The sequence below is a fragment of the Leptodactylus fuscus genome, chromosome 10, assembly GCF_031893055.1.
Source record: "Leptodactylus fuscus isolate aLepFus1 chromosome 10, aLepFus1.hap2, whole genome shotgun sequence".
NCBI classification, from domain to species: Eukaryota; Metazoa; Chordata; class Amphibia; order Anura; family Leptodactylidae; genus Leptodactylus; species Leptodactylus fuscus.
In genome coordinates, this window is record NC_134274.1 from 535,563 (window position 1) to 552,295 (window position 16,733).

The 16,733-nt window shown below is 42.8% G+C and overlaps 1 protein-coding gene across 1 annotated transcript in view; it reads left to right on the forward strand.

Annotated features, from left to right (window-relative positions):
- Positions 1-16,733, forward strand: part of RAB11FIP2 (RAB11 family interacting protein 2) — a 37,835-nt gene that overhangs the window by 15,459 nt on the left and 5,643 nt on the right. The window contains exons 3-4 of the mRNA XM_075258323.1: positions 7,974-8,412; positions 15,538-15,631. Of these exons, the coding sequence (XP_075114424.1) occupies positions 7,974-8,412; positions 15,538-15,631 (533 nt within the window). The remainder of the gene's footprint in view (positions 1-7,973; positions 8,413-15,537; positions 15,632-16,733) is intronic.

Sequence of the window (16,733 nt, forward strand, 5' to 3'; positions counted from 1 at the left end):
CTAGATATCACCAGACGCCATGTTCTCTGCTCCTCAGTATATATGTTCTCCATACCCCGACCCTTACTGTATCTAGATATCACCAGACGCCATGTTCTCTGCTCCTCAGTATATATGTTCTCCATACCCCCGACCCTTACTGTATCTAGATATCACCAGACGCCATGTTCTCTGCTCCTCAGTATATATGTTCTCCATACCCCCGACCCTTACTGTATCTAGATATCACCAGACGCCATGTTCTGTACTCCTCAGTATATATGTTCTCCATACCCCGACCCTTACTGTATCTAGATATCACCAGACGCCATGTTCTCTGCTCCTCAGTATATATGTTCTCCATACCCCGACCCTTACTGTATCTAGATATCACCAGACGCCATGTTCTCTGCTCCTCAGTATATATGTTCTCCATACCCCCGACCCTTACTGTATCTAGATATCACCAGACGCCATGTTCTGTACTACTCAGTATATATGTTCTCCATACCCCCGACCCTTACTGTATCTAGATATCACCAGACGCCATGTTCTGTACTCCTCAGTATATATGTTCTCCATACCCCCGACCCTTACTGTATCTAGATATCACCAGATGCCATGTTCTCTGCTCCTCAGTATATATGTTCTCCATACCCCCGACCCTTACTGTATCTAGATATCACCAGACGCCATGTTCTGTACTCCTCAGTATATATGTTCTCCATACCCCGACCCTTACTGTATCTAGATATCACCAGACGCCATGTTCTGTACTCCTCAGTATATATGTTCTCCATACCCCCGACCCTTACTGTATCTAGATATCACCAGACGCCATGTTCTCTGCTCCTCAGTATATATGTTCTCCATAACCCGACCCTTACTGTATCTAGATATCACCAGACGCCATGTTCTGTACTCCTCAGTATATATGTTCTCCATACCCCCGACCCTTACTGTATCTAGATATCACCAGACGCCATGTTCTGTACTCCTCATTATATATGTTCTCCATACCCCCGACCCTTACTGTATCTAGATATCACCAGACGCCATGTTCTGTACTCCTCAGTATATATGTTCTCCATAACCCGACCTTTACTGTATCTAGATATCACCAGACGCCATGTTCTGTACTCCTCAGTATATATGTTCTCCATACCCCAACCCTTACTGTATCTAGATATCACCAGACGCCATGTTCTCTGCTCCTCAGTATATATGTTCTCCATACCCCGACCCTTACTGTATCTAGATATCACCAGATGCCATGTTCTCTGCTCCTCAGTATATATGTTCTCCATAACCCGACCCTTACTGTATCTAGATATCACCAGACGCCATGTTCTGTACTCCTCAGTATATATGTTCTCCATACCCCCGACCCTTACTGTATCTAGATATCACCAGACGCCATGTTCTCTGCTCCTCAGTATATATGTTCTCCATACCCCCGACCCTTACTGTATCTAGATATCACCAGACGCCATGTTCTCTGCTCCTCAGTATATATGTTTTCCATACCCCCGACCCTTACTGTATCTAGATATCACCAGACGCCATGTTCTGTACTCCTCAGTATATATGTTCTCCATACCCCGACCCTTACTGTATCTAGATATCACCAGACGCCATGTTCTGTACTCCTCATTATATATGTTCTCCATACCCCCGACCCTTACTGTATCTAGATATCAGACGCCATGTTCTGTACTCCTCAGTATATATGTTCTCCATACCCCCGACCCTTACTGTATCTAGATATCACCAGACGCCATGTTCTGTACTCCTCAGTATATATGTTCTCCATACCCCGACCCTTACTGTATCTAGATATCACCAGACGCCATGTTCTCTGCTCCTCAGTATATATGTTCTCCATAACCCGACCCTTACTGTATCTAGATATCACCAGACGCCATGTTCTGTACTCCTCAGTATATATGTTCTCCATACCCCCGACCCTTACTGTATCTAGATATCACCAGACGCCATGTTCTGTACTCCTCAGTATATATGTTCTCCATACCCCCGACCCTTACTGTATCTAGATATCACCAGACGCCATGTTCTGTACTCCTCAGTATATATGTTCTCCATACCCCCGACCCTTACTGTATCTAGATATCAGACGCCATGTTCTCTGCTCCTCAGTATATATGTTCTCCATACCCCGACCCTTACTGTATCTAGATATCACCAGACACCATGTTCTCTGCTCCTCAGTATATATGTTCTCCATACCCCCGACCCTTACTGTATCTAGATATCACCAGACGCCATGTTCTGTACTCCTCAGTATATATGTTCTCCATACCCCCGACCCTTACTGTATCTAGATATCACCAGACGCCATGTTCTGTACTCCTCAGTATATATGTTCTCCATACCCCCGACCCTTACTGTATCTAGATATCACCAGACGCCATGTTCTGTACTCCTCAGTATATATGTTCTCCATAACCCGACCCTTACTGTATCTAGATATCACCAGACGCCATGTTCTGTACTCCTCATTATACATGTTCTCCATACCCCCGACCCTTACTGTATCTAGATATCACCAGACGCCATGTTCTCTGCTCCTCAGTATATATGTTCTCCATACCCCGACCCTTACTGTATCTAGATATCACCAGACGCCATGTTCTGTACTCCTCAGTATATATGTTCTCCATAACCCGACCCTTACTGTATCTAGATATCACCAGACGCCATGTTCTCTGCTCCTCAGTATATATGTTCTCCATAACCCGACCCTTACTGTATCTAGATATCACCAGACGCCATGTTCTGTACTCCTCAGTATATATGTTCTCCATAACCCGACCCTTACTGTATCTAGATATCACCAGACGCCATGTTCTCTGCTCCTCAGTATATATGTTCTCCATACCCCGACCCTTACTGTATCTAGATATCACCAGACGCCATGTTCTGTACTCCTCAGTATATATGTTCTCCATACCCCGACCCTTACTGTATCTAGATATCACCAGACGCCATGTTCTGTACTCCTCAGTATATATGTTCTCCATACCCCCGACCCTTACTGTATCTAGATATCACCAGACGCCATGTTCTCTGCTCCTCAGTATATATGTTCTCCATACCCCGACCCTTACTGTATCTAGATATCACCAGACGCCATGTTCTGTACTCCTCAGTATATATGTTCTCCATACCCCCGACCCTTACTGTATCTAGATATCACCAGACGCCATGTTCTCTGCTCCTCAGTATATATGTTCTCCATACCCCCGACCCTTACTGTATCTAGATATCACCAGACGCCATGTTCTGTACTCCTCAGTATATATGTTCTCCATACCCCCGACCCTTACTGTATCTAGATATCACCAGACGCCATGTTCTGTACTCCTCAGTATATATGTTCTCCATACCCCCGACCCTTACTGTATCTAGATATCACCAGACGCCATGTTCTGTACTCCTCAGTATATATGTTCTCCATACCCCCGACCCTTACTGTATCTAGATATCACCAGACGCCATGTTCTGTACTCCTCAGTATATATGTTCTCCATACCCCCGACCCTTACTGTATCTAGATATCACCAGACGCCATGTTCTCTGCTCCTCAGTATATATGTTCTCCATACCCCCGACCCTTACTGTATCTAGATATCACCAGATGCCATGTTCTGTACTCCTCAGTATATATGTTCTCCATACCCCGACCCTTACTGTATCTAGATATCACCAGACGCCATGTTCTGTACTCCTCAGTATATATGTTCTCCATACCCCCGACCCTTACTGTATCTAGATATCACCAGACGCCATGTTCTGTACTCCTCAGTATATATGTTCTCCATACCCCCGACCCTTACTGTATCTAGATATCACCAGACGCCATGTTCTCTGCTCCTCAGTATATATGTTCTCCATACCCCCGACCCTTACTGTATCTAGATATCACCAGACGCCATGTTCTGTACTCCTCAGTATATATGTTCTCCATACCCCCGACCCTTACTGTATCTAGATATCACCAGACACCATGTTCTCTGCTCCTCAGTATATATGTTCTCCATACCCCCGACCCTTACTGTATCTAGATATCACCAGACGCCATGTTCTGTACTCCTCAGTATATATGTTCTCCATACCCCCGACCCTTACTGTATCTAGATATCACCAGACGCCATGTTCTGTACTCCTCAGTATATATGTTCTCCATACCCCCGACCCTTACTGTATCTAGATATCACCAGACGCCATGTTCTGTACTCCTCAGTATATATGTTCTCCATACCCCCGACCCTTACTGTATCTAGATATCACCAGACTCCATGTTCTGTACTCCTCAGTATATATGTTCTCCATACCCCCGACCCTTACTGTATCTAGATATCACCAGACGCCATGTTCTCTGCTCCTCAGTATATATGTTCTCCGCTCCTCAGTATATATGTTCTCCATACCCCCGACCCTTACTTTATCTAGATATCACCAGACGCCATGTTCTGTACTCCTCAGTATATATGTTCTCCATACCCCGACCCTTACTGTATCTAGATATCACCAGACGCCATGTTCTCTGCTCCTCAGTATATATGTTCTCCATACCCCCGACCCTTACTGTATCTAGATATCACCAGACACCATGTTCTCTGCTCCTCAGTATATATGTTCTCCATACCCCGACCCTTACTGTATCTAGATATCACCAGACGCCATGTTCTCTGCTCCTCAGTATATATGTTCTCCATACCCCCGACCCTTACTGTATCTAGATATCACCAGACGCCATGTTCTGTACTCCTCAGTATATATGTTCTCCATACCCCCGACCCTTACTGTATCTAGATATCACCAGACGCCATGTTCTGTACTCCTCAGTATATATGTTCTCCATACCCCCGACCCTTACTGTATCTAGATATCACCAGACGCCATGTTCTGTACTCCTCAGTATATATGTTCTCCATACCCCCGACCCTTACTGTATCTAGATATCACCAGACTCCATGTTCTGTACTCCTCAGTATATATGTTCTCCATACCCCCGACCCTTACTGTATCTAGATATCACCAGACGCCATGTTCTCTGCTCCTCAGTATATATGTTCTCCGCTCCTCAGTATATATGTTCTCCATACCCCCGACCCTTACTTTATCTAGATATCACCAGACGCCATGTTCTGTACTCCTCAGTATATATGTTCTCCATACCCCGACCCTTACTGTATCTAGATATCACCAGACGCCATGTTCTCTGCTCCTCAGTATATATGTTCTCCATACCCCCGACCCTTACTGTATCTAGATATCACCAGACACCATGTTCTCTGCTCCTCAGTATATATGTTCTCCATACCCCGACCCTTACTGTATCTAGATATCACCAGACGCCATGTTCTCTGCTCCTCAGTATATATGTTCTCCATAACCCGACCCTTACTGTATCTAGATATCACCAGACACCATGTTCTGTACTCCTCAGTATATATGTTCTCCATACCCCCGACCCTTACTGTATCTAGATATCACCAGACGCCATGTTCTGTACTCCTCAGTATATATGTTCTCCATACCCCCAACCCTTACTGTATCTAGATATTACCAGACGCCATGTTCTCTGCTCCTCAGTATATATGTTCTCCATACCCCCGACCCTTACTGTATCTAGATATCACCAGACGCCATGTTCTGTACTCCTCAGTATATATGTTCTCCATACCCCCGACCCTTACTGTATCTAGATATCACCAGACGCCATGTTCTCTGCTCCTCAGTATATATGTTCTCCATACCCCGACCCTTACTGTATCTAGATATCACCAGACGCCATGTTCTGTACTCCTCAGTATATATGTTCTCCATACCCCCGACCCTTACTGTATCTAGATATCACCAGACGCCATGTTCTGTACTCCTCAGTATATATGTTCTCCATACCCCCGACCTTACTGTATCTAGATATCACCAGACGCCATGTTCTGTACTCCTCAGTATATATGTTCTCCATACCCCCGACCCTTACTGTATCTAGATATCACCAGATGCCATGTTCTGTACTCCTCAGTATATATGTTCTCCATACCCCCGACCCTTACTGTATCTAGATATCACCAGACGCCATGTTCTGTACTCCTCAGTATATATGTTCTCCATACCCCGACCCTTACTGTATCTAGATATCACCAGACGCCATGTTCTGTACTCCTCAGTATATATGTTCTCCATACCCCCGACCCTTACTGTATCTAGATATCACCAGACGCCATGTTCTCTGCTCCTTAGTATATATGTTCTCCATACCCCCGACCCTTACTGTATCTAGATATCACCAGACGCCATGTTCTGTACTCCTCAGTATATATGTTCTCCATACCCCGACCCTTACTGTATCTAGATATCACCAGACGCCATGTTCTGTACTCCTCAGTATATATGTTCTCCATACCCCGACCCTTACTGTATCTAGATATCACCAGACGCCATGTTCTGTACTCCTCAGTATATATGTTCTCCATACCCCCGACCCTTACTGTATCTAGATATCACCAGACGCCATGTTCTCTGCTCCTCAGTATATATGTTCTCCATACCCCGACCCTTACTGTATCTAGATATCACCAGACGCCATGTTCTCTGCTCCTCAGTATATATGTTCTCCATACCCCCGACCCTTACTGTATCTAGATATCACCAGACGCCATGTTCTGTACTCCTCAGTATATATGTTCTCCATACCCCCGACCCTTACTGTATCTAGATATCACCAGACGCCATGTTCTGTACTCCTCAGTATATATGTTCTCCATACCCCCGACCCTTACTGTATCTAGATATCACCAGACGCCATGTTCTGTACTCCTCAGTATATATGTTCTCCATACCCCCGACCCTTACTGTATCTAGATATCACCAGACGCCGTGTTCTGTACTCCTCAGTATATATGTTCTCCATACCCCCGACCCTTACTGTATCTAGATATCACCAGACGCCATGTTCTGTACTCCTCAGTATATATGTTCTCCATACCCCCGACCCTTACTGTATCTAGATATCACCAGACGCCATGTTCTCTGCTCCTCAGTATATATGTTCTCCATACCCCCGACCCTTACTGTATCTAGATATCACCAGACGCCATGTTCTGTACTCCTCAGTATATATGTTCTCCATACCCCGACCCTTACTGTATCTAGATATCACCAGACGCCATGTTCTGTACTCCTCAGTATATATGTTCTCCATACCCCCGACCCTTACTGTATCTAGATATCACCAGACGCCATGTTCTCTGCTCCTCAGTATATATGTTCTCCATACCCCCGACCCTTACTGTATCTAGATATCACCAGACGCCATGTTCTGTACTCCTCAGTATATATGTTCTCCATACCCCGACCCTTACTGTATCTAGATATCACCAGACGCCATGTTCTGTACTCCTCAGTATATATGTTCTCCATACCCCGACCCTTACTGTATCTAGATATCACCAGACGCCATGTTCTGTACTCCTCAGTATATATGTTCTCCATACCCCGACCCTTACTGTATCTAGATATCACCAGATGCCATGTTCTGTACTCCTCAGTATATATGTTCTCCATAACCCGACCCTTACTGTATCTAGATATCACCAGACGCCATGTTCTGTACTCCTCAGTATATATGTTCTCCATACCCCCGACCCTTACTGTATCTAGATATCACCAGACGCCATGTTCTGTACTCCTCAGTATATATGTTCTCCATACCCCGACCCTTACTGTATCTAGATATCACCAGACGCCATGTTCTGTACTCCTCAGTATATATGTTCTCCATACCCCCGACCCTTACTGTATCTAGATATCACCAGACGCCATGTTCTCTGCTCCTCAGTATATATGTTCTCCATACCCCCGACCCTTACTGTATCTAGATATCACCAGACGCCATGTTCTCTGCTCCTCAGTATATATGTTCTTATCCATCCTTTCTCTGGACTCTCGTCATTGTCTTTCAGGAGGCCTTAACTCCCCTCACCGAAGAACAATGAGTGTAGACACCCCAAAAGATAATCCCCTGGAAAGCCGGGACCCTGACGTGAGCTGGCAGAGTGGTCACAAAGATCCAGTTTCCAATACTACTCTGCCCCATAAATTTGCCACACTGCCCCGACAATGGGCACCAGGAGACGAGCGCACAGAGTCCTGGGAGAGGTCCGCCACTTCTGGTATCTTCTCCAGAACAAGTGATGGGAAGAAAGATATGAAGAAGAAGGAGAAGGTCAGCTTGTTTGAGAGAGTGACTGGCAAGAAGGATGGGAAGAGGCCGGAGCGGCACAGCCAAGACACCTCTGACTGGACACTGGAGAACCGAACCCCAGAAGGTGTCACCCAGCCCACTACCACCTATGAGTCCACCAATCCATTTCGGGTGGGAAGTCGCCTTCTGGAGCAAAGGTAAATCGGCACATTTATGGCTAAAGGCTGCTCTACCCCTACACTGACCGTATACATTACCACACCCCAGCATGTACACAAATATATATACAGTCATATACAGCTCTATGATATATTACCTATACACTATATCCATACTGTATAATGTATAGATCTAAAATACATCACCTATGCACTGCTACCTCCATACTGTCATATATAGACCTATAACACGTCACCTATACACTGCTACCTCCATACTGTCATATATAGACCTATAACACGTCACCTATACACTATTACCTCCATACTGTCTGATATATAGATCTATAACACGTCACCTATACACTGCTTCCTCCATACTGTCTGATATATAGATCTATAACACGTCACCTATACACTGTCATCTCCATACTGTCTGATATATATCTATAACACGTCACCTATACACTATTACCTCCATACTGTCTGATATATAGATCTATAACACGTCATCTATACACTGTTACCTCCATACTGTATAATGTATAGATCTATAACACGTCACCTATACACTGTTACCCCCATACTGTCTGATATATAGATCTATAATGCTCATCTATACACTGCTACCTCCATACGGTCTGATATATAGATCTATAACACGTCACCTATACACTGTCTGATATATAGATCTATAATGCTCATCTATACACTGCTACCTCCATACGGTCTGATATATAGATCTATAACACGTCACCTATACACTGTTACCCCCATACTGTCTGATATATAGATCTATAACACGTCACCTATACACTGCTACCTCCATACTGTATAATGTATAGATCTATAACACGTCACCTATACACTGCTACCTCCATACTGTCTGATATATAGATCTATAATGCTCATCTATACACTGCTACCTCCATACGGTCTGATATATAGATCTATAACACGTCACCTATACACTGCTACCTCCATACTGTCTGATATATAGATCTATAACACGTCACCGATACACTGCTACCTCCATACTGTCTGATATATAGATCTAGAACACGTCACCTATACACTGCTACCTCCATACTGTCATATATATATATATATATATCTATAACACGTCACCTATACACTGCTACCTCCATACTGTCTGATATAGATCTATAACACATCACCTATACACTTCTACCTCCATACTGTCTGATATATAGATCTATAACACGTCACCTATACACTGCTACCTCCATACTGTCTGATATATAGATCTATAACACGTCACCTATACACTGCTACCTCCATACTGTCTGATATATAGATCTATAACACGTCACCTATACACTGCTACCTCCATACTGTCTGATATATAGATCTATAACACGTCATCTATACACTGCTACCTCCATACTGTCATATATATATCTATAACACGTCACCTATACACTGTTATCTCCATACTGTCTGATATATAGATCTATAACACGTCACCTATACACTGCTACCTCCATACTGTCTGATATATAGATCTATAACACGTCACCTATACACTGCTTCCTCCATACTGTCTGATATATATATATATATATAGATCTATAACACGTCACCTATACACTGCTACCTCCATACTGTCATATATAGATCTATAACACGTCACCTATACACTGCTACCTCCATACTGTCTGATATATAGATCTATAACACGTCACCTATACACTGCTTCCTCCATACTGTCTGATATATAGATCTATAACACGTCACCTATACACTGCTACCTCCATACTGTCTGATATATAGATCTATAATGCTCATCTATACACTGCTACCTCCATACTGTCTGATGTATAGATCTATAACACGTCACCTATACACTGCTACCTCCATACTGTCTGATATATAGATCTATAACACGTCATCTATACACTGCTACCTCCATACTGTCTGATATATAGACCTATAACACGTCACCTATACACTGCTTCCTCCATACTGTCTGATATATATATATATATATATATATATATATATCTATAACACGTCACCTATACACTGCTACCTCCATACTGTCTGATATATAGATCTATAACACGTCACCTATACACTGCTACCTCCATCTGTCTGATATATAGATCTATAACACGTCACCTATACACTGCTACCTCCATACTGTCATCTATAGATCTATAACATGTCACCTATACACTGCTACATCCATACTGTCTGATATATAGATCTATAACACGTCACCTATACACTGCTACCTCCATACTGTCTGATGTATAGATCTATAACATGTCACCTATACACTGCTACCTCCATACTGTCTGATATATAGATCTATAATGCTCATCTATACACTGCTACCTCCATACTGTCTGATATATAGATCTATAACACGTCACCTATACACTGCTACCTCCATACTGTCTGATGTATAGATCTATAACACGTCACCTATACACTGCTACCTCCATACTGTCTGATATATAGATCTATAACACGTCACCTATACACTGCTACCTCCATACTGTCTGATATATAGATCTATAACACGTCACCTATACACTGCTACCTCCATACTGTCTGATATATAGATCTATAACACGTCACCTATACACTGCTACCTCCATACTGTCTGATATATAGATCTATAATGCTCATCTATACACTGCTACCCCCATACTGTCTGATATATAGATCTATAACACGTCACCTATACACTGTTACCCCCATACTTTCATCTATAGATCTATAACATGTCACCTATACACTGCTACCTCCATACTGTCTGATATATAGATCTATAACACGTCACCTATACACTGCTACCTCCATACTGTCTGATGTATAGATCTATAACACGTCACCTATACACTGCTACCTCCATACTGTCTGATATATAGATCTATAACACGTCACCTATACACTGCTACCTCCATACTGTCTGATATATAGATCTATAACACGTCACCTATACACTGCTTCCTCCATACTGTCTGATATATAGATCTATAACACGTCACCTATACACTGTTATCTCCATACTGTCTGATATATAGATCAATAACACGTCACCTATACACTGCTACCTCCATACTGTCTGATATATAGATCTATAATGCTCATCTATACACTGCTACCCCCATACTGTCTGATATATAGATCTATAACACGTCACCTATACACTGTTACCCCCATACTTTCATCTATAGATCTATAACACGTCACCTATACACTGCTACCTCCATACTGTCTGATGTATAGATCTATAACTCGTCACCTATACACTGCTTCCTCCATACTGTCTGATATATAGATCTATAACACGTCACCTATACACTGCTACCTCCATACTGTCTGATGTATAGATCTATAACACGTCACCTATACACTGCTACCTCCATACTGTCTGATATATAGATCTATAACACGTCACCTATACACTGCTACCTCCATACTGTCTGATATATAGATCTATAACACGTCACCTATACACTGCTACCTCCATACTGTCTGATATATAGATCTATAACACGTCACCTATACACTGCTTCCTCCATACTGTCTGATATATAGATCTATAACACGTCACCTATACACTGCTACCTCCATACTGTCTGATATATAGATCTATAACACGTCACCTATACACTGCTACCTCCATACTGTCTGATATATAGATCTATAACACGTCACCTATACACTGCTACCTCCATACTGTCTGATATATAGATCTATAACACGTCACCTATACACTGCTACCTCCATACTGTCTGATATATAGATCTATAACACGTCACCTATACACTGCTACCTCCATACTGTCTGATATATAGATCTATAACACGTCACCTATACACTGCTACCTCCATACTGTCTGATATATAGATCTATAACACGTCACCTATACACTGCTACCTCCATACTGTCTGATATATAGATCTATAACACGTCACCTATACACTGCTACCTCCATACTGTCTGATATATAGATCTATAATGCTCATCTATACACTGCTACCTCCATACTGTCTGATATATAGATCTATAACACGTCACCTATACACTGCTACCTCCATACTGTCATATATAGATCTATAACACGTCACCTATACACTGCTACCTCCATACTGTCTGATATATAGATCTATAACACGTCACCTATACACTGCTTCCTCCATACTGTCTGATATATAGATCTATAACACGTCACCTATACACTGCTACCTCCATACTGTCTGATATATAGATCTATAATGCTCATCTATACACTGCTACCTCCATACTGTCTGATGTATAGATCTATAACACGTCACCTATACACTGCTACCTCCATACTGTCTGATATATAGATCTATAACACGTCATCTATACACTGCTACCTCCATACTGTCTGATATATAGACCTATAACACGTCACCTATACACTGCTTCCTCCATACTGTCTGATATATATATATATATATATATATCTATAACACGTCACCTATACACTGCTACCTCCATACTGTCTGATATATAGATCTATAACACGTCACCTATACACTGCTACCTCCATCTGTCTGATATATAGATCTATAACACGTCACCTATACACTGCTACCTCCATACTGTCATCTATAGATCTATAACATGTCACCTATACACTGCTACATCCATACTGTCTGATATATAGATCTATAACACGTCACCTATACACTGCTACCTCCATACTGTCTGATGTATAGATCTATAACATGTCACCTATACACTGCTACCTCCATACTGTCTGATATATAGATCTATAATGCTCATCTATACACTGCTACCTCCATACTGTCTGATATATAGATCTATAACACGTCACCTATACACTGCTACCTCCATACTGTCTGATGTATAGATCTATAACACGTCACCTATACACTGCTACCTCCATACTGTCTGATATATAGATCTATAACACGTCACCTATACACTGCTACCTCCATACTGTCTGATATATAGATCTATAACACGTCACCTATACACTGCTACCTCCATACTGTCTGATATATAGATCTATAACACGTCACCTATACACTGCTACCTCCATACTGTCTGATATATAGATCTATAATGCTCATCTATACACTGCTACCCCCATACTGTCTGATATATAGATCTATAACACGTCACCTATACACTGTTACCCCCATACTTTCATCTATAGATCTATAACATGTCACCTATACACTGCTACCTCCATACTGTCTGATATATAGATCTATAACACGTCACCTATACACTGCTACCTCCATACTGTCTGATGTATAGATCTATAACACGTCACCTATACACTGCTACCTCCATACTGTCTGATATATAGATCTATAACACGTCACCTATACACTGCTACCTCCATACTGTCTGATATATAGATCTATAACACGTCACCTATACACTGCTTCCTCCATACTGTCTGATATATAGATCTATAACACGTCACCTATACACTGTTATCTCCATACTGTCTGATATATAGATCAATAACACGTCACCTATACACTGCTACCTCCATACTGTCTGATATATAGATCTATAATGCTCATCTATACACTGCTACCCCCATACTGTCTGATATATAGATCTATAACACGTCACCTATACACTGTTACCCCCATACTTTCATCTATAGATCTATAACACGTCACCTATACACTGCTACCTCCATACTGTCTGATGTATAGATCTATAACTCGTCACCTATACACTGCTTCCTCCATACTGTCTGATATATAGATCTATAACACGTCACCTATACACTGCTACCTCCATACTGTCTGATGTATAGATCTATAACACGTCACCTATACACTGCTACCTCCATACTGTCTGATATATAGATCTATAACACGTCACCTATACACTGCTACCTCCATACTGTCTGATATATAGATCTATAACACGTCACCTATACACTGCTACCTCCATACTGTCTGATATATAGATCTATAACACGTCACCTATACACTGCTTCCTCCATACTGTCTGATATATAGATCTATAACACGTCACCTATACACTGCTACCTCCATACTGTCTGATATATAGATCTATAACACGTCACCTATACACTGCTACCTCCATACTGTCTGATATATAGATCTATAACACGTCACCTATACACTGCTACCTCCATACTGTCTGATATATAGATCTATAACACGTCACCTATACACTGCTACCTCCATACTGTCTGATATATAGATCTATAACACGTCACCTATACACTGCTACCTCCATACTGTCTGATATATAGATCTATAACACGTCACCTATACACTGCTACCTCCATACTGTCTGATATATAGATCTATAACACGTCACCTATACACTGCTACCTCCATACTGTCTGATATATAGATCTATAACACGTCACCTATACACTGCTACCTCCATACTGTCTGATATATAGATCAATAACACGTCACCTATACACTGTTACCTCCATACTGTCTGATGTATAGATCTATAACACGTCACCTATACACTGCTACCTCCATACTGTCTGATATATAGATCTATAATGCTCATCTATACACTGCTACCTCCATACTGTCTGATATATAGATCTATAACACGTCACCTATACACTGCTACCTCCATACTGTCACTCTGATTTGACATGGAGACATATAGCATGTCATGTGACTCAGGTATACGCTGAGTGTTTGGGGGTATGACTCCTCCATGTCATACAGTCTGTGTGCGCCTCCTGTCACATACAGATATAAGTATAGGATGCATAGAGCCTGTGGGTGGTGTGTATATATAATATATATCTATATATCCGCCCTCCGCCGCTCCATTATCCGCAGACAGACCATTTGCCTAATCAGCTGATGTGACAATTTCTCAATTTGCAGCTGGCGACAGGTGTGAATGTAGAAAGCGCCTTTAATTTCAACGTGTCGTCAGAACGGCGACTACGGACCCAGAAAAGTTATTAGCGAGGTCGCTGGGGACGGGGAAGGGGTAATTAGCCAGACCCTGGGAGATGGAGCTTCAGTAATTACACATACATGTGGCCCTTATTCACCACCACACCTGGGGCTCCGATGGGCGCCCTCCATAGTGACACTGCAGCTCCGCCCACTGCGCCCGCTCATGTCATCACTGCTCATTCCTCCATGCTTTATCTTTCAGCTCTTATACAAAGATTTCAGCGTCTGATGTGACAGCACAATCCGGCCGGACGAGCGGAGGGATGGAGGTCACCTACCCCCTACGTGGACCCCTGGTGAGGAACACCCCATGGTGGGGGGTCTATAGGGGAAATAGCAGGACAGCAATGAAGTCTCCTTATACGCAGGTATCCCTGTACACGGTATCACAGGTGAGGTCTCTATATACGCAGGTATCCCTGTACACGGTATCACAGGTGAGGTCTCTATATACGCAGGTATCCCTGTACACGGTATCACAGGTGAGGTCTCTATATACGCAGGTATCCCTGTACACGGTATCACAGGTGAGGTCTCTATATACGCAGGTATCCCTGTACACGGTATCACAGGTGAGGTCTCTATATACATAGGTATCCCTGTACACAGTATCACAGGTGAGGTCTCTATATACGCAGGTATCCCTGTACACGGTATCACAGGTGAGGTCTCTATATACGCAGGTATCCCTGTACACGGTATCACAGGTGAGGTCTCTATATACGCAGGTATCCCTGTACACGGTATCACAGGTGAGGTCTCTATATACATAGGTATCCCTGTACACGGTATCACAGGTGAGGTCTCTATATACGCAGGTATCCCTGTACACGGTATCACAGGTGAGGTCTCTATATACGCAGGTATCCCTGTACACGGTATCACAGGTGAGGTCTCTATATACGCAGGTATCCCTGTACACGGTATCACAGGTGAGGTCTCTATATACGCAGGTATCCCTGTACACGGTATCACAGGTGAGGTCTCTATATACGCAGGTATCCCTGTACACGGTATCACAGGTGAGGTCTCTATATACGCAGGTATCCCTGTACACGGTATCACAGGTGAGGTCTCTATATACGCAGGTATCCCTGTACACGGTATCACAGGTGAGGTCTCTATATACGCAGGTATCCCTGTACACGGTATCACAGGTGAGGTCTCTATATACGCAGGTATCCCTGTACACGGTATCACAGGTGAGGTCTCTATATACGCAGGTATCCCTGTACACGGTATCACAGGTGAGGTCTCTATATACGCAGGTATCCCTGTACACGGTATCACAGGTGAGGTCTCTATATACGCAGGTATCCCTGTACACGGTATCACAGGTGAGGTCTCTATATACGCAGGTATCCCTGTACACGGTATCACAGGTGAGGTCTCTATATA